Source organism: Mastigoproctus giganteus, chromosome 1 (assembly GCF_048544385.1).
Source record: "Mastigoproctus giganteus isolate SK-2022 chromosome 1, ASM4854438v1, whole genome shotgun sequence".
Lineage (NCBI taxonomy): Eukaryota > Metazoa > Arthropoda > Arachnida > Uropygi > Thelyphonidae > Mastigoproctus > Mastigoproctus giganteus.
Window position 1 is genome coordinate 44,495,484 of NC_143575.1, and position 18,846 is coordinate 44,514,329.

General features: G+C 40.2%; 1 protein-coding gene across 1 annotated transcript in view; it reads right to left on the reverse strand.

The window, feature by feature from the left end:
* Positions 1-18,846, reverse strand: part of Oseg6 (intraflagellar transport protein Oseg6) — a 690,115-nt gene that overhangs the window by 140,413 nt on the left and 530,856 nt on the right. The window contains exon 28 of the mRNA XM_090372456.1: positions 1,247-1,481. Coding sequence (XP_090228582.1) covers positions 1,247-1,481 — 235 coding nt within the window. The remainder of the gene's footprint in view (positions 1-1,246; positions 1,482-18,846) is intronic.

Genomic DNA, 18,846 nt, shown 5'->3' on the forward strand with positions numbered 1-18,846 from the left:
CCATTTGCCACTTGAATTTGTTAACAATGTCAGTTAGCTCTGCTGAAAAGAATTTTTAAAAAATCTAAGCCCATTGTAATCATCTTTGTAAAAACAAAATATCTTTCCTTTACTCCTTGGCAGCAATTATTTCTTTGAATAAATTCCTCATCACTACCCTATTGTTTACTTGAAGATTCAAAACAGATGATGAATCACTGCTGATAATCAAATCAAGAATACTGTTATCTACTGGTGCTTCTCAAACATATTCACAGTGAAAGAAGTCATCTAGCAAATTGAGAAATGGTCTGCTACTGAGTAAGGTCGACCCATGAGTTCCAACCAATACCAGAAAAGTTAAAGGTTAAACATAACATCCCCGCATGAAAGTACATTCTGATTGGCTGGCCCACTCTATTTGTCTGTATAATTTTTCAATATGCTAATCATAGTCATTTGGCCTATAACATCCTCTTCTAAATTTTTTCCTCCCAATGTTTTTATCATACCACTGCTTTCCAGGCTACTGCATGTCCCAATAGAAGCAGTTCCATCTCTGCTTACAGCTGTCATTAAACTATTAATCTGTGCAGCTCCTATACTAACAGTTTTCTAAATAACTTTTCTTTATTGTGAAGTTAAAAGTGATGCAGTAATGCCCTTAAACCATTTACATACTACTTAAGACCACAATATGTTATGGCCAGTTTACTGCTGGTTGCCAATAGGCTTCATAAGTGACCATGTTATAAGCTTTTATAAAGGTTTGCGGGTGCCAAAATATTCCAGAAGACCATTTATCTTAAGAAAGTTTTCTTTTATTTCATGTGTCTACAGACAGGGTAATGAAAATTATAAAAAAAATAATGAGGAACAAAAAAAAATATTTAAAGATCATATAATTATGAATAAAATTTACTTTTCCATTATTATCAATTTGATTTTTTTCCAATTATTTTTATTTTTTAATACCAAAAAATTAAAAGTTAAAAACTATATTAGTTATGGAAGTGGATAGTGTGAATAAATTTCAGATTAGAGAAATTATTGGAGATGGACAAATGGCATAAGTAGTTTTTATTTTAATTTTTGGTTTAAAAAGTTAGACTCCTTGCATCATTTGTTAGTACTAATAATAATACTTCTGTCCCTCTTAGAGTAACTTTTATTAGGATCGAAACATATCAAGCATTGGAGCATATATCCTTCCCAGTGGATTAAAATAAACTAATTAGGGAATAAAAATTCAAATGGATTTCTTTACTTTTTTGTACTGGCCTGCACGAAGAAAGAACTTTCCAGCCTTCAAGTAGCTCTTGTTATTTTCAAAATAGGTGGCAATGCTGAGATAATCTTCTTGAGATGCATCATCACCAACAACATCTGCATATATATCCATTTTTCCAGTAGACTGAGCAAGTTGAAATGCTTCTTCATTGCATCTGGACATTACAAGAAACTGAATAGCTGAAATCATGTCATTGAGTTTTTGGAAAAATCTACGAAAAAAAAAAAAAAAAAAAAAGATTATTTCTATTATTATAAATGGCCACTTAAATATTCATTTAACTCATTACAAATACTTAAATATGAATCCACATAAATTTTGTTATTTGTTTGTATGTTATATGAAATCACAATTATGTTTTGCATCCAGTTCCTTTATTACCGCATCTCAGTATCCAATATTGGCTGACCAACATAACCGAATACTATGAAGCAGCAACAAAGGAACTGAATGAAAAAATAATTTTGAAATCATATCCTTGGATTTCAACACTTTTTGACACTGTTTTACATAAGAGACTGTTGTACAAATTGGAGCATTGTGGCATTAAGGGAAAGTTACTGTTATGGACAAAAGGGATAAGTGATATGAGCAGAATAAGAAGATAGAGAGCAATTATCAATGGGCACTGCTCTTCTTGGACTAATATTATTAGAGCAGTCCTCAAGGATTTGGCACTGGCCCTTTGTAGTTTTCAATATTTATTAATTATATTGATGAAAGCATATCAGGCTTAATATCTAAGGTTGCAGATGGTATAAAGGCTGACAGGGTAATTAATGATAATCAGGGTATATTACTGCAACAAGATCTAGAAAAACTGGGCAAATGGGCATAGACAAGGTACCGCATATGGGGAAAAGTAATCCCAGAATTATATATCAAAAGTGTGGTATACAATACTGAGGATAGTGGAGAATAAAAAAGATCTGAGGGTAATTTGGTAGTCAGATATGAAGATCTCTGAGCAATACAGACAGACTGCTATGACAGCTCATGAGGTTTTGTCAATGATATACAGGAATTTTGCCAGCAGGGACAAGGAGGTAACTATTCTGCTGTATAAGGCAATGGACGCCACATCTAGACCACTGCATACAGGTCTAGAAGTGTCATTTTAGGAAGGATGCAGATCTGATGGAATGAGTGCAGAGAAGAGCAAAAAAAAAGATTAGTGAGAGGAAAAAGGAGTTTATATTATATTCTGACTTTGTCAAGCATTCTTATTTGTCTTCCATGCTTCCATATCAATTAAATGAAGCAATTTGCATGTGAAATATGCAAAGTGCTTCATTCAATTGAATTGACAGTTACCATTCTTCTGAAAGACCCATTTTAGTTGATTGCAATTACACTGTTGATACCTTCACTTCAGATTATACCGAATTCCAGATGAGGAACTAGTTATTAGGCCTTTTAGACTATATAATCTGGTCTAGATTATCCATCAGAAACTAGTCTAGAAAGGGTGTAATAGTACCACACAGATATCGGGGTGAAGCAAAGTTGTACCCTGATTAGCATTAGTAGAGGCTGTTGCTATATAAGAAAGAAAGCTTATATAGCAACAGCCAAAAAAAAAAAAACCACACTTTCCATTTCACCCATCCATTCACTCCAAATGTTTGTCTAGCTCTGCCTTGAAATTATTTAAGTTGTTAACCTCCACTACAACAGATGGAAGTTTGTTCCAACTATCAACCACCTGCTGGCTAAAGGCAAATTTCTGCACATCTATTCTACAATTGTCTTTCCTCAATTTGAATGTGTGTCCCCCTAAGGTGAGTAATCTGAGCAAGAGGAAGAATACCATCAGCATTGAGCTTGCTCACACCATTCAAGGCTTATACACCTCAGTCAGATCACCTAGTAGGTGTCTAGTCTCCAGACGCTGCAATTTGCAAAACTTAAGCCTTTCTTCGTAAGAGCAACCCTTTGTTCCATTCACTAATCTTGTTGCCCTTCTCTGTACTTGTTCCAGCAGCTCTACATCCTTCCTAAAATGACACCTCCAGACCTGTATGCAGCAGTCAAGGTGTGACCTAACCATTGTCTTATACAAGGGGACAATCGCCTCCTTATCCCTTCTAGCAAAATTCCTGTATATCATTGATAAGACACTACGAGCTACTCTTGCAGCCTTTTTGCACTGTTCAGAAAACCTCATATCTAACTGCACAATTACCCCCAGGTTATTTTCATTCTCCACTACTCTGAGTATATTACCACACAGTTGGTATGTTACTCTTGGGTAAATGCTACCCATATGCAGTACTTTATATTTGTCAATGTTAAACTTCAGTTGCCACCGCTCAGCCCATCTACTCAACTTTTCCAGATCCTGTTGCAGTAGTATACTATCATTCATTAACAACCATGACAATCTTTGTATAATCTGCAAACTTAGACATTAAGCCTGATATACTTTCATCAATATCATTGATAAATACAGAAAACAACAATAGGCCTAACACCGAACCCTGGGGGACTCCACTAATAACATTAGTCCACAAAGAGCAGTGTCCATTTATTACCATTCTCTGTCTTCCCCAATTCAACCATCTTTTCATCCATTATAGCAACCTGCCCTTAATGCCATACTGCTCCAATTTGTACATTACTCTTCCATATGCAACAGTATTAAAAGCTTTCCTAAAATACAAGTACAGTAGAACTTCGATTATTGGCCAGGGTAAGAGACTGAGACCATGATGAATAATTGAATAGAAAAATAATAGAATATGTACATTAAAAATATTACACATACAATAGACCGGGTCATCTAACTTGTTTATTTTATTACATAATACATAACCTAATGAAATTTAATTAAACTTTAATTATTATTTATTTTTGACCATGTCATCAAAAAATCATAGTACAGATATCTCCATACATACATACCTATTTTTAATATTTTGACTTGCATTGGTTTAGTAATGGCATAAAAAATTTAAAAGAAAACAATAATACATAATTAAATTTGTTTTCTAAAAAAGTCAGTAAATTTCTTTTGTTTCATTTCTCCTTGAACCATTTGGGAGACAATGTTATTGAATTCAATATCATTGATAAATACAGGAGGAGAGACAAATCAAATCGTCAATATCATTGATAAATACATGAGGAGAGACAAATCAAATCTTCAATATCATTGATAAATACAAATGAAGGAGAGACTGCTTCTACAGGGGATGGGATATACTTAAATAGAAAGGGTGCAAGAATATTTGCTGATGCTATCGAGGCAGTGTTAGGTGGGTCAGAAAACTGCTAGCTTGGGAGGATACAAGGACTAATAGATTAACAGTAGCCACTTGCAGAGGTGAAAGTGATTCTTGCACTACTTCTATTGGAATGAGCAGAAGCCTGGAAAACAAGATACAGGATATTTCAGAGACTGCTGAGAGTCGGTACAAGTAAACACATGGGTTGTGTTAGGGTAGCTAAGAATAGGAACAGGATCATCAAATTTATTTACCAAACTCTAGGAGTTCGGTAAATAAATTTGATGAATTTGAAGTATTGCTCAAAGCATCAAAGGTGGATATTGTTGGGATATCAGAGACTTGGTGTCACACAGATATAAGAAATGCAGAACTGGAATTTGGGGAGTACAACATCTACAGAAAGGATAGACAGGATAGGAAGGGAGGAGGGGTTATGCTATTAGTTAAGAAACACATAAAATCCAAGGAAGTGAACCAGTCAAAATCGCTGGACAGTGCAGTGTTGAGTCAGTTTGGTGTGACATTAGCATTGGGAGATCAAAATTGAGAGTAGGAGTGTGCTAGAGGCCTAATGACTCTGAAGAGTATAATAAGAAATTGTACAGGGAAATAGAGTGGGCCAGTAAATCAGAGAGTCTTATAATGGGGGATTTTAATTTCCCAGATATTGACTGGAATTTGTGGGTTGGTCACTCACACACTAGCAAGGCTTTTGTGGATTTATTGGGTGATTGTTTTCTACATCAGCATGTTCGGGAGGCAACTAGAGGGAGTAATACTCTTGATTTCATTATCAGTAGTGATTCTTCATGCATTAAGAATCTGCAGATAAAGGAACCACTAGGTGGCAGTGATCACAGTGTGCTGAAGTGGGATTTCTTCAAAGAGGTAACTACCATCAGGGGTAAAGGGAAGGTTTATTGCTTTCGTAAAGGCGATGGTCTGAGACAGTATTTAAATTCTATACAGTGAGACCAACTGAAGATGTTACCAACAGCAAATTCAAAATGGGAAGCATTTAAAGAACTTATCTTGGAAGCTACTAGGCTTTACATACCAATTAAGAAATATTGTTTAAGGTTTAGGCCTAAATGGATATCAGATGAACTAATGAAACATATGGCAGAGAAGAAAAATTCATGGGATACATATAAATTAATGGGTGACATGGAAGCCTATGATTAGCATTAGCATTAGTAGAGGCATTTGATGCAAGAAAGCAAGCTTATGCAGCATCAGCCAAAAAAAAAAAAAATAAATAAATAAATAACCACTTCCACTTCACCCCTCTGTTCGTTCGAAATACCTGTCCAGCTGAGCCTCAAACTTATTTAGGCTATCAACTTCCACGACAAGGGATGGAAGTCTATTCCAGCATCCAAACACCCGCTGGCTAAAGGCAAATTTCCTCACGTCTATCCTACATCTGTCTTTCCTCAATTTGAATTTATGCCCTCTCAGGTGATTATTCTGAGCAAGAGGAAGAATCCCATCAGCATTGAGCATGCTCAAACCAAGGCTTTATACACCTCTATCAGATCACCTCTCTGGTGCCTAGTCTCCAGACTCTGTAATTTGCAAAACTTAAGCCTTTCTTCGTAAGAGCAACCCTTTGTTCCATTCACTAATCTTGTTGCCCTTCTCTGTACTCGTTCCAGCTTCCCTACATCCTTCTTGAAATGAGGCCTCCAGACCTGTATACAGTACTCTAGGTGCGGTCTGACCATTGCCTTATACAAGGGAATAATCACCTCCTTATCCCTGCTAGAAAAATTCCTATATACTTGGTCCTTGGTCTGTAACCAAGTCACAAAGGAGGTTAGGCAGGCAAAGGCAGATTAAGAGAAATCTTTGGCAAAGGATGCAAAGAAAAACAGGAAAGAGTTCTTTACTTATCTAAACTCTAGAAGGAAGGGGATGAATCAGATTGGTCCACTTGATATCGATGATTCAACTGTTGATGATCCTGCTCAGGTAGCTAACAAACTAAATGAATATTTTGCATCGACATTGACACATGAGGAGTTATTCAGCGAGGGGAATGCCAGAGGTGTATTCAACTCTGGCAGTAAGCTAGATAATCTTGTAATAACTGAGAGTAAAGTCGAGGAGAAATTGTTGAAGATAAACACAAGAAAGGCACCTGGTTGGTTGGTTTTGATTTTATTGGCACATTAGCTACTAAGGCTATAATGCGCCGAGACCAGGTCATATATAAAAAATTTTAAACTTTCAGTGACCTAATTACTTAAGTCACTATGTCAAAAATCTGACAAATGTATAAAAGGTATAAAAGATAAATCAATAGAAAATCACAATAAAATGTAAATTTTATATACGAGTAAAAACGTTTATTGATTTTAAAAAGCTAAAAACAGCAGACACATGGTCATTGTCGGATAAAATCTGACTGAGTGTATAAGGCTCAGCTGGATGACTAAAAACGGTAAAATATAAATCACGTTCTTGTCTAAAACGTGGACACACGGTTAAAATGTGATGAATAGTTAAAATGGAGCCGCAGTTCTCGCACATAGGACAGTCATCTGCCCTCAGCAGAAAAGTATGTGTAAGATGACTGTGTTCTATGCGGAGACGAGCCAGAACAACTTCCTCCTTGCGGTTCCTGTGCAGACTAGACTGCCAATGTCGAATTACAGGTTTTATCTGATAGAGTTTGTTTGTGACTTGCTCATGCCAAGATTGTTGCCAGTGGGAATGTAATTTAGCTTGTATTAGCTGCCTGTAGTCTGTATAGGGGACTAACAGGCAATAAGTGTTGTGGGGTTCTGGTGCTCTGGCCACAGCATCTGCCAGTTCATTTCCCTTGATCCCAATGTGGCTGGGAATCCAGCAGAAACGAATGTCGAATGAACACTCAAACAGGGAAAATAATGTCTGCTGAATCTGAGTCACAATCGGATGAGGATTATACCTCATCTCTGATAAAGCCTGCAGTGTACTTGAAGAGTCCCTGCAGTGTACTTGAAGAGTCAGTGTACACAATACATCTTTGGTGCTTGTGGGTTTTAATATGGTCCAAGGCTAGCTCAATAGCATACAATTCAGCTGTATATATGCTGCATTCATGGGGAATCTTCCCAGATATAGTACTATCTGGAAATGCTACAGACAACTCTGATTTCGAGTCATCGGTGAACACAGGCAAAAAATTCGAGTAATCAGATCGGTGGGCAGCATAGAGTTGTTGGTAGACAGAGGATGGAGTTATGGACTTACCCCAACTTTTAATGGAGAAGTCACATGATGGTAAGCGAGCATGCCAGGGTGGAAGTGGTTGCCTTGGTGACTGGGCAACATTGTCCACCGTGATATTGAGCTCTTTGAGAAGCTCTTGGACATGGATGCCAAAGGAGCGGTCAGCAGTCTGATGGGTTTTACAAAGCGTTTCCCATCGTGGCTCAAACACACAAGTCCACGTTGGGTTGTCTGGCAGGGATTTTAGTTTAAAGGTATATTTTAGTGACAATTGCTTTCGTTGGAGCAATAGTGGTGGTTCACCGGCTTCGACGTATAAACTCTGGACAGGAGATGTTCTGAATGCTCCAGTAGCTGTTCGGATGGCTTGGTGGTGGAGTGGATCTAGCCACCGTAGTACGCTATTTCTAGCCGATGCGTACACTTGGGACCCATAGTCTAATTTTGAACGAACAAGCGCACGATAAAGGCAGAGTAAAGTGCACCGGTCTGCTCCCCCATTTATTTGAGGAGATGGCACGAAGGAGATTCAATCCCCTCGTGCACTTTGTTCGTAGTTGATGGATATGTGGTAAAAATGTCAACTTCTTATCAAATGTGAGACTCAAGAATTTTGTCTCAGGAACTAATGGAATGATGTGTTGTCCGAGTTTGAGTTCTGGTTCAGGGTGAAGGTTCCGTTTGCGACAAAAGTGTACGCAGACGGTCTTCTAAGGTGACAGCCTGAAACCATTAGCCATTGCCCAAGTTTTGACATGGCCAATGGCATGCTGCAATTGTCGTTCAATAACCCTCATGTTGCATGACTGACAGAAGATGGTAAAATCATCAACAAAGAGAGCGCTATTTACAGTTGGAGGAAGTTGTTCAGTAATAGAATTAACTTTGATAGCGAAAAGCGTAACACTTAACACTGACCCTTGGGGGACTCCTTCCTCTTGACAAAAAGATTGAGAGAGAACGGAGCCAACACGAACTTGGAATGACCGGTTCACTAAGAAACTTTTAATGAAGAGGGCTAGATGGCCCCTCAGACCCAGATAATAGATATCCTTTAAGATTCCAAATCTCCAAGCTGTGTCATATGCTTTTTCGATATCAAAGAAAATTGACACCAGGTGTTCGCGTTTAAGGAAAGCATCTCGGATAGATGTTTCCAGTTTTATAAGATGGTCAAGTGTTGACCTGTTCCTTCGGAACCCACATTGAACTTTGGAAAGGAGGTCATTCGCTTCTAAATACCACATGAGACGGGCATTCGCCATCCTTTCCAAGATCTTGCACAAGCAGCTTGTCAGAGCAATTGGACGGTAATTACTCGGAAATTTTGGATCTTTTCCTGGCTTTGGAAGGGCAAGCATGATTGCCTTATGCCAGGATTCCGGAAATTCATCTTCAAGATAAACTCTGTTGTACAAACCGAGCAACTGTTCCAGAGATTCAGATGAAAGATGCTTAATGATCTCATAATGGATGTCATCTGGCCCTACGGCACTCGACTGGGATAGTGATAGTGACGCTTTCATTTCCCATTCTGTGAAGGGTTGATTGTATTCTTCACAGTTCTTTTATTGTAATTTCAAATGTTGCCTTTCGGCATTTCTTTTGAGGGCCAGAAACTCAGGGTGGTAGGATGTTTTGGCAGGCACTTTAGCAAATGTCTCGCCAAGAGTGTTTGTAATTGTACTTTGGTCTGCAATTGCACATCCATTATGCTCCAGGATCAAGGAAGGGTGTGATGTGTATTTCCCCTTCATTTTCCGGACTTTATCCCAGACAAGCTCAGATGATGAAGCCTGGTTGATAGAAGATGTGAATTTGATCCAAGATTCCTTCTGACTCTGACGTCTTACATAACGTGCTTTAGCATGTGTGCGTTTGAATGTTATTAAGTTATCTGCGGTGGGGTAGCAGCGAAAAATACCCCATGCCTTGTTTTGAGATTTTCTTGCTGCAGTGCAATTAGAATTCCACCATGGCTTTGGAAATGGTGGAAACCGAGACGAAGTCTTTGGAATTGCAATTGCCTCTGCTTGCAATTAACTTGACACTAATTAATTAGTGTCAAGCAGCGTGACCGATCTTCCACCGTGGCATCCTAGTCGGGTGGCATGGTCTCCCTTTGCAAAGGGTGGATATTACGGGGAAGTGGTCACTGCCATAAATGTTGTCTTCAACCTCCCATGTACACACAGGAAGGAGAGAGGGAGAGCATATAGAGAGATCGATCGCGGTAAAAGTACGGGTAGGCATATGGCAAAAGGTGTTAAGTCCAACATTTAGCAGGGCCATGTCATTGTTTTCAAGCATGTGCTCTATAGTCCGACCCCTTCCATTGATGTCAGCACTACCCCACAGAGTATTGTGTCCATTAAAATCCCCTAGTAACAAAAAAGGGGGCGGCAATTGTCTAATGAGATCATCAAGGTCTGCCTGGGGGATGTCATTCCCAGGTGGCAAATAGATGGAACAAACAGTTAAGATAAACCCTACAGTAACTTGAACTGCTACAGCCTCTAATTTGGTGGTAAGTGGTGTAGCTTGAAATGGGGTGTGGTTACCTACAAGAATGGCGACTTTCTTGTCGGTAACCACAAGAATTCGAAAAGACAGAGATCCATCCGCATCTCTGTCTTTTCGAATAACTAAAAAGTTACGGAAGTATGGGTCCTCATTTGCCTTTAAATATGTCTCCTGTAAGAAAAAGCAATAGGCTCATGCTTACTCAGGAGCGCCTTGATGTCGTCACTATTTCAATGGAATCCACGACAATTCCATTGTAGAAATTTAAACTTACCCATTATTTGGATTTGTTAGGTCCATCAGGTGGTTTCCCAAGGGCTGAGGGCTTCATTTTCTCAGTCCTGGCTTTATCTTTCTTTGGAAACACAGGTCGTTGCCCTGTGTCCATATCTTCTTCTGCAAAGATTTCCAGGACTGGGTCATCTGATACCTCCTTATCCTCGATCTCCATTGTTTGTTGTATTGCAGGTGACTCTTCCGATATTTGCATCTTATCTTTACCACTTGGTTTTGGTAGTGGTGGAGCATTAGGAGGTACGGAGATAGGAGTGGCAGCTGACTGAGTTTTTTGGGTGGGCTTTTGTGAACGCAATAAATAACGTGCAATCGGAGTAAATGACTCTTTTGGTGGTACAGTCATCTTGGTTTGTGTACCGATGGTGCACTTCGCAGAAACCTTCTGGGTGTATGAAGGTTTCCCGCTATTTATTGGTTGAATGCGTTTTCTGGCCTCCTGATAGGTTATGTTCAGCTCTGTTTTTATTTTTTGAATTTCTTTCTCGTCCTTCCACCTCTCGCATGCTCTAGAATAGGCAGGGTGCTCTCCTTGGCAATTTATACAAATTGGCTTGGAAGCTGAACATTCCTTGCTCTCGTGGTCTTTCGTACCACATTGAGCGCAGGCAGGATTACCACGACAAGCTGATTGTGAATGGCCGTATTTCTGACATCTAAAACACATCAGTGGGTTTGGAATGTAAAGCCTCACTGGGCAGTTTAAGTAGCCTGCCTTGATGGAACTTGGAGGCTGTGGGGTGTTAAATGTTAGGATGAGGACTCGGGTAGGGATGAGATTCCCATCCTTCTGCATTGATATTCTCTTGACAGCTGTCACTCCTTGGTCTTTTAGTTCAGAGCAGATCTCTTCTTCAGAGACATGAAGAAGATCCCACTCTGAAATGACACCTCGTGAAGAGTTCAAAGTTTTGTGGGGTGTTACACTGATCGGTATTCCCCCTATGGATGTCGTGTTCAGGATTCTTTCTGCTTGCTTGGTGTTTGAAGCTTCGACTAAAAGATCGCCAGAATGCAGCCGTTTTACTGATTTTGATGATCCTGCCAATCCTTCTAATCCTTTCTGGATGAAGAAGGGTGATATCTTCCCAATTGACTGCTCTCCGGTAGAATGGAGAATGAGGAAAAGTGGTGTTATAGATGGTGTTTTATCCTCAGTTCTGGCTCTTTTGGCAGAATTGGTGTCATTCTCTTCTGATCGATTAGGTAGGGGCCTTGTTGGGGCCCCAGAAGAAATTGAATTTAAATTACTCATAAGAGTAAAGAAAAAGTGTCTGATGCCTAAGTACCTCACCCACCACCGAGCCCTACAAGGGGACATCCACTCGTGAACTAGCAGGTACTGCGTACACGAATGGGATGCCAAGTTTGCTTAGGAGCACCATACCCACGTTACCAATAAGTCTTTATCCCGTCCCAGGACCAAAGGAAGGGAGATTTATTGGCCCTAGCAGTAAAAAACCGCCCGCCGATTGATCCCAGTCGGGCCGGTCCGGGACCTCCCGTCTTGTCGAAGCAGGGGCCAAAGTGGTGTATTAAGACTGGGCCCCTCAACCACCAGGATCCCCCTTTCCGAAATTCATGGGTTGCGGCGCACGGCTGCACACGCCGGATTCCAAAGGTGTAACCCTGGAACCAAGGTATGGGCGTTAGATCCCAGTGATGCTAGTCTGGAAGTCCAGCAGCATCACTGGGAGGTCCCCTCACCACGTACAGGTGCCCACGTCGAGGGGAAAGGCACCTGGGGTGGATGGGATCTATCCAGTTATATTAAAGGAGGCAGCAAAGGAAGTAAGCAACCCCTTAGTCATAATCATGAGAGCTTCCTTGGACTCGGGGAGGTACCCACAGACTGGAGATGTGCAAATGTGACCCCAATTCACAAAGGCTGACACAAGTAATTATAGACCTGTGAGTTTAACTTCTGTTCCAGGAAAATTAATGGAGGCACTGGTTAAAGAAGCACTGCAGGATCATCTAGACAAGACTTCAGTTATAGCTTGGACACAGCATGGTTTTGTTAAGGGGAAGTCTTGCCTGCTATAAAATGCACTGTTTGCTTGATGTTTGCAGAGCAATCGGGTACGGGACATGATACTGCCAAGGGGGATGTCTTTGTGTGTGCGCGATGCAAGGAGTGTATCGATATCAGGCAACAACTCGGCGTTCTTGTGGGCCTATATGAGAGCTTGAAGGACAGGGTGGATGCCCTCGAAAAAACTAAATTGAGGGGCCCATCAAGCTCTCAGCTGCCCACATCAACGCCAGAGCTTGCACTTGGGCATCGTGTGACACAGAGACAACCCCCAAGGCAGAATGCGCTGGTCTCGAAGGAACTAGTAGTTGTTGGTGACTCTATTGTCAGGGAAACGGGGAACATGCTTTGTAAAAAAGATAGGTGGAACAGGACCAGGGTATGTCTGCCAGGGGCAAAGGTTGATGACGTTGTAGAGCGAATATCATCTTTTAAGGGCACAAAAGGTGATATAGTTGTACACGTTGGCACTAATAATATTAAGAGTAGGAGACCGGCAGAATTACTTAACAATTATAGGTCACTGTTGAAAAAAAGACGTGAATTAGGGTTGTATTTGAAAGTGTCTGCAATTCTGTCCATACACGATAGGAGGGAGTATAGGTTGAGAGCCTTGTTGATCAATTCAGCCCTGGACAGATGGTGCAAGGCTCAAGGGGTAGACTTTTTTTCAGCCTGGTCTGTACTTGTTAACAGCAGAGACTGCTTCTACAGGGATGGGATACATTTAAATAGAAAGGGTGCAAGAATATTTTCTGATGCTATCGAGGTAATGTTAGGTGGGTCGGGAAACTGTTAGCTTGGGGGACTAATAGATTAACAGTAGCCACTGGCAGAGGTGAAAGTGATTCTTGCACTGCTTCTATTGGAATGAGCAGCAGACTGGAAAACAAGATGCAGGGTATTTCAGAGATTGCTGGGAGCCATTGCGGTACAAGTAAACACATGGGTTGTGTTAGGGTAGCTAAGAATAGAAACAGGTGCAGGTATACTTGCATGTACACCAATGCTAGGAGTTTAGTAAATAATTTTGATGAATTTGAGGTATTGCTCAAAACATCAAAGGCAGATATTGTTGGGATATCAGAGACGTGGTGTCACACAGATATAAGGGATGCAGAACTGCAATTTGGGGAGTACAACGTCTACAGAAAGGATAGACAGGATAGGAAGGGGGGAGGGGTTATGCTATTAGTTAAGAAACACATAAAAACCAAGGAAGTGAAGCCAGTCGACATCGCTGGACAGTGCAGTGTTGAGTCAGTTTGTTGTGACATAAGCATTGGGAGATCAAAATTGAGAGTAGGAGTGTGCTATAGGCCTAATGACTCTGATGAGTATAATAAGGAACTGTACAGGGAAATAGAGTGGGCCAGTAAATCAGAGAGTCTTATAATGGGAGATTTTAATTTCCCAGATATTGACTGGAATTTGGGGGCTGGTTACTCACACACTAGCAGGGCTTTTGTGGATTTATTGGATGATTGTTTTCTACATCAGCATGTTCGGGAGGAAACTAGAGGGAGTAATACTCTTGATTTGATTATCAGCAGTGATTCTTCATGCATTAAGAATCTGCAGATAAATGAACCACTAGGTTGCAGTGATCACAGTGTGCTGAAGTGGGATTTACTGAAAGAGGTAACTACCATTAGGGGTAAAGGGAAGGGTTATTGCTTCCGTAAAGGCGACTACGATGGACTGAGACAGTATTTAAATTCTATACAGTGGGACCAACTGATGATGTTACCAACAGCAAATTCAAAATGGGAAGCATTCAAAGAACTTATCTTGGAAGCTACTAGGCTTTACATACCAACTAAGAAACATTGTTCAAGGTTTAGGCCAAAATGGATGTCAGATGAACTAATGAGGCATATGGCAGAGAAGAAAAATGCATGGGATACTTACAAATTAACACATGACACAGAAGCCTATGATAGATACAAGTTGATATGCAACCAAGTTACAAAGGAGGTTAGGCAGGCGAAGGCAGATTACGAGAAATCCTTGGCAAGGGATGCAAAGAAAAACATCAAAGAGTTCTTTACTTATGTAAACTCTAGAAGGAAGGGGATGAATCAGATTGGTCCACTTGATATTGATGGGTCAACTGTTGATGATCCTGCTCAGGTAGCTAACAAACTAAATGAATATTTTGCATCGACATTCACACATGAGGAGTTATTCAGCAAGGGGAATGCCAGAGGTGTATTCAACTCTAGCAGTAAGCTACAGAATCTTGAAATAACTGGGAGTAAAGTGGAGGAGAAACTGTTGAAGATAAACACAAGAAAGGCACCCGGGGTGGATGGGATCTATCCAGTTATATTAAAGGAGGCAGCAAAGGAAGTAAGCAAACCCTTAGCCATAATTATGAGAGCTTCCTTGGACTCAGGGGAGGTACCCATAGACTGGAAATGTGCAAATGTGACCCCAATTCACAAAGGAGGATCAAAGGCTGACACAAGTAATTATAGACCTGTGAGCTAACTTCTGTTCCAGGAAAATTAATGGAGGCACTGGTTAAAGAAGCACTGCAGGATCATTTAGACAAGACTTCAGTTATAGCTCAGACACAGCATGGTTTTGTTAAGGGGAAGTCTTGCCTGACCAACTTGATTGGATACTATGATGCAGTCACAAAAGAACTGGATGCAGGGAATAACTTTGATATTATATACTTGGATCTTAGAAAGGCTTTTGATACTGTTGCACATGGAAGACTGCTACACAAATTGGAGCAGTGTGACATTGGAGGCAAATTGCTGCTATGGATAAAGGGGTGGTTGAGGGGGAGAAGACAAAGAGTGGTAATCAATGAACACTGCTCATCGTGGACTAATGTTATTAGTGGAGTCCCTCAGGGCTCAGTGTTGGGTCCATTATTGTTTTCTGTATTTATAAATGATATTGATGATGGTATATCAAGCTTAATGTCCAAGTTTGCAGATGATACAAAGGTTGGCAGGGTTGTCAAGGCCACTACTGACACTATGCTGCTGCAACAGGATCTGGAAAGGTTGAGCAGATGGGCTGAGAGGTGGCAAATGAAGTTTAACATTGACAAATGTAAAGTACTACACATGGGAAACAGCAACCCCAGAGCAACGTATCAACACTGTGGTACTACACTGACAGTGGTAGAGAATGAAAGGGACTTGGGGGTGATTGTGCAGGCAGATATGAAGTTCTCTGAGCAGTGCAGACGGGCTGCAAGAGTAGCTCATGGAGTATTGTCAATGATATACAGGAATTTTTCCAGCGGGGATAAGGAGGTGATTATTCCATTGTATAAGGCAATGGTCAGGCCACACCTAGAGTACTGTATACAGGTCTGGAGGCCTCATTTCAAGAAGGATGTAGAGCTGCTGGAACAAGTACAGAGAAGGGCAACAAGATTAGTGAATGGAACAAAGGGGTGCTCTTACGAAGAAAGGCTTAAGTTTTGCAAATTACAGTGTCTGGAGACTAGGCACCAGCGAGGTGATCTGATAGAGGTGTATAAAGCCTTGAATGGTTTAAGCATGCTCAATGCTGATGGGATTCTTCCTCTAGCTCAGAAAAATCACCTGAGAGGGCATAAATTCAAATTGAGGAAAGACAGATGTAGGATAGATGTGCGGAAATTTGCCTTTAGCCAGCGGGTGGTTGGTTGGTGGAACAGACTGCCATCCCTTGTGGTGGAGGTTGATGGCCTAAATAAGTTTAAGGCTCAGCTGGACAGGTATTTTGAACGAACAGAGGGGTGAAGTGGAAGTGGGTTTTTTTTTTTTTTTTGGCTGATGCTGCATAAGCTTGCTTTCTTGCATCAAATGCCTCTACTAATGCTAATGCTAATGCTAATGCTGACCAATTTGATTGGTTACTATGATGTGGTCACAAAAGAACTGGATGCAGCGAATAACTTTGATATTATATACTTGGATCTTAGAAAGGCTTTTGATATTGTTACACATGGAAGACTGCTGCACAAATTGGAGCAGCGTGGCACTGGAGGCAAATTGCTGCTATGGATAAAGGGGTGGTTGAACGGGAGAAGACAGAGAGTGGTAATCAATGGACACTGCTCATCGTGGACTAATGTTATTAGTGGAGTCCCATTATTGTTTTCTGTATTTATAAATAATATTGATGACGGTATATCAAGCTTAACGTCCAAGTTTGCAGACGATACAAAGTTCGGCAGGGTTGTTAAGGACACTACTGACGCTATGTTGCTGCAACAGGATCTGTAAAGGTTGAGCAGATGGGCTGAGAGGTGGCAAATGAAATTTAACATTGCAAATGTAAAGTACTACATATGGGAAACAGCAACCCCAGTGCAATGTATCAACTCTGTGGTACTACACTTACAGTGGTAGAGAATGAAAAGGACTGGGGGTAATTGTGCAGGCAGATATGAAGTTCTCTGAGCAGTGCAGACAGGCTGCAAGAGTAGCTCATGGTGTATTGTCAATGATATACAGGGATAAGGAGGTGATTATTCCTTGTATAAGGCAATGGTCAGGCACACCTTGAGTACTGTATACATGTTTGGAGGCCTCATTTCAAGAAGGATGTAGAGCTGCTCGAACAAGTACAGAGAAGGGCAACAAGATAGAATGGAACAAAGGGTTGCTCTTACGAAGAAAGGCTTAAGTTATGTAAATTGCAGTGTCAGGAGATTAGACACCGACGAGGTGATCTGATAGAGGTGTATAAAGCCTTGAATGGTTTGAGCATGCTCAATGCTGATGGGATTCTTCCTCTTGCTCAGAATAATCACCTGAGAGGGCATAAATTCAGATTGAGGAAAGACAGATGTAGGATAGATGTGTGGAAATTTGCCTTAAGCCAGTGGGTAGTTGGTTGGTGGAACAGACTTCCATCCCTTGTTGTGGAAGTTGATAGCCTAAACAAATTTAAGGCTCTGCTGGACAGGTATTTCGAAAGAAAGGAGGGGTGAAGTGGTAGTGTGTTTTTTTTTTTTTTTTGGCTGATACTGCATAAGCTTGCTTTCTTGCATCATATGCCTATGCTAATGCTAATCTATCCAAAGATATAGGAAAACATGGGTCATAACTCCAGGGGCTCACATCTGGTGAGTATGGACTTGGCACACCTAGGATCCTGAGCTGGATATCATCATTCTTTTCTTTCTTGGTGATTCCCTTCTACTTCTGACTCTCTCTCTCTCTCTCTCTCTCTCTCTCTCTTGGGGGTAATTCAGAAATTTTTTTTTTTTGCTGGTGCAGCATAAGCCTCAGGCTTTCTTGCACTGTATGGCTAATAATAATAATGCACACAAACCAAATAAAACCCAATTGATTAGAAACCTGATCAGGCAAAGTCTAGGCTAGCTGGTTTTACCTTTTTGTTGAACTAGGTCTGGCATTAAGATTTAGTATAGAGAAAATTATTTCTGAAATGAGATAACAGGCTACTCAGACCAAATTATTATCCCTGCATGATTTTTAAATTTTTTATGTTTATTTTTGTCACTTAAATAGAATTTATTGAAGCTTTATGAATCATCAGTTTGTTTATTGAGCTAAGCCTCTCTCTCTCTCCCCCCCATTCCTGTTTATGACATTCTAGCATTATCCTTTCTTCTAAGCACAAGATAGAATTGAAGGCATAGGCTTTTGCTGCATAGGCTTTACTATTAAAAAAGAAGAAAAAAGTACTAGTATAGGCTGGTAAAGCCGAGTGGTCAGTTGCGAGGGAACATAAGTACATATGCTTTGAGTGACCATGGTTCGATCCCATATTATTACTAAATATGGTGCCGTTTCTTGTATTCTCTCTATCTTGTGAACTCCTGATAGTATGGTCATCCCACAGTATAAACAGAAAATTTATATTTAATAATAAAATAAAAATAATAACATAAACAAAAAATAAGCAATAAAAATAATAACAGAAATAAAAAGAGAGGGGAAAAAATCAAAAATAAACTAATTATATGTTTCTCTCTCTCCTCACATAGGTAACTATCCAGCTGACTTTTAGATTTAATAAAGCTCTTGGCCTAAACTATCCACAGAGTTTACTTATTCCAGTAATTGAAATATCATCAGTTAAAAAAAAAAAAAAAATTTCTACAATCCACTCCAAACCTTTTACCCCATAATTTTAAAATTTTTGGTTCCCTAATTCTGGAATCATTTATAACAGTAAACATTTCACCTTCATTCATTTTACTATCTCTTCTCAGAGCCTTTTAGACTTCAATGAAGTCTCCTCTAGGATATGTGGCTGCAAAGTTCTGTAGTCAAAATATTTGAAGTCTT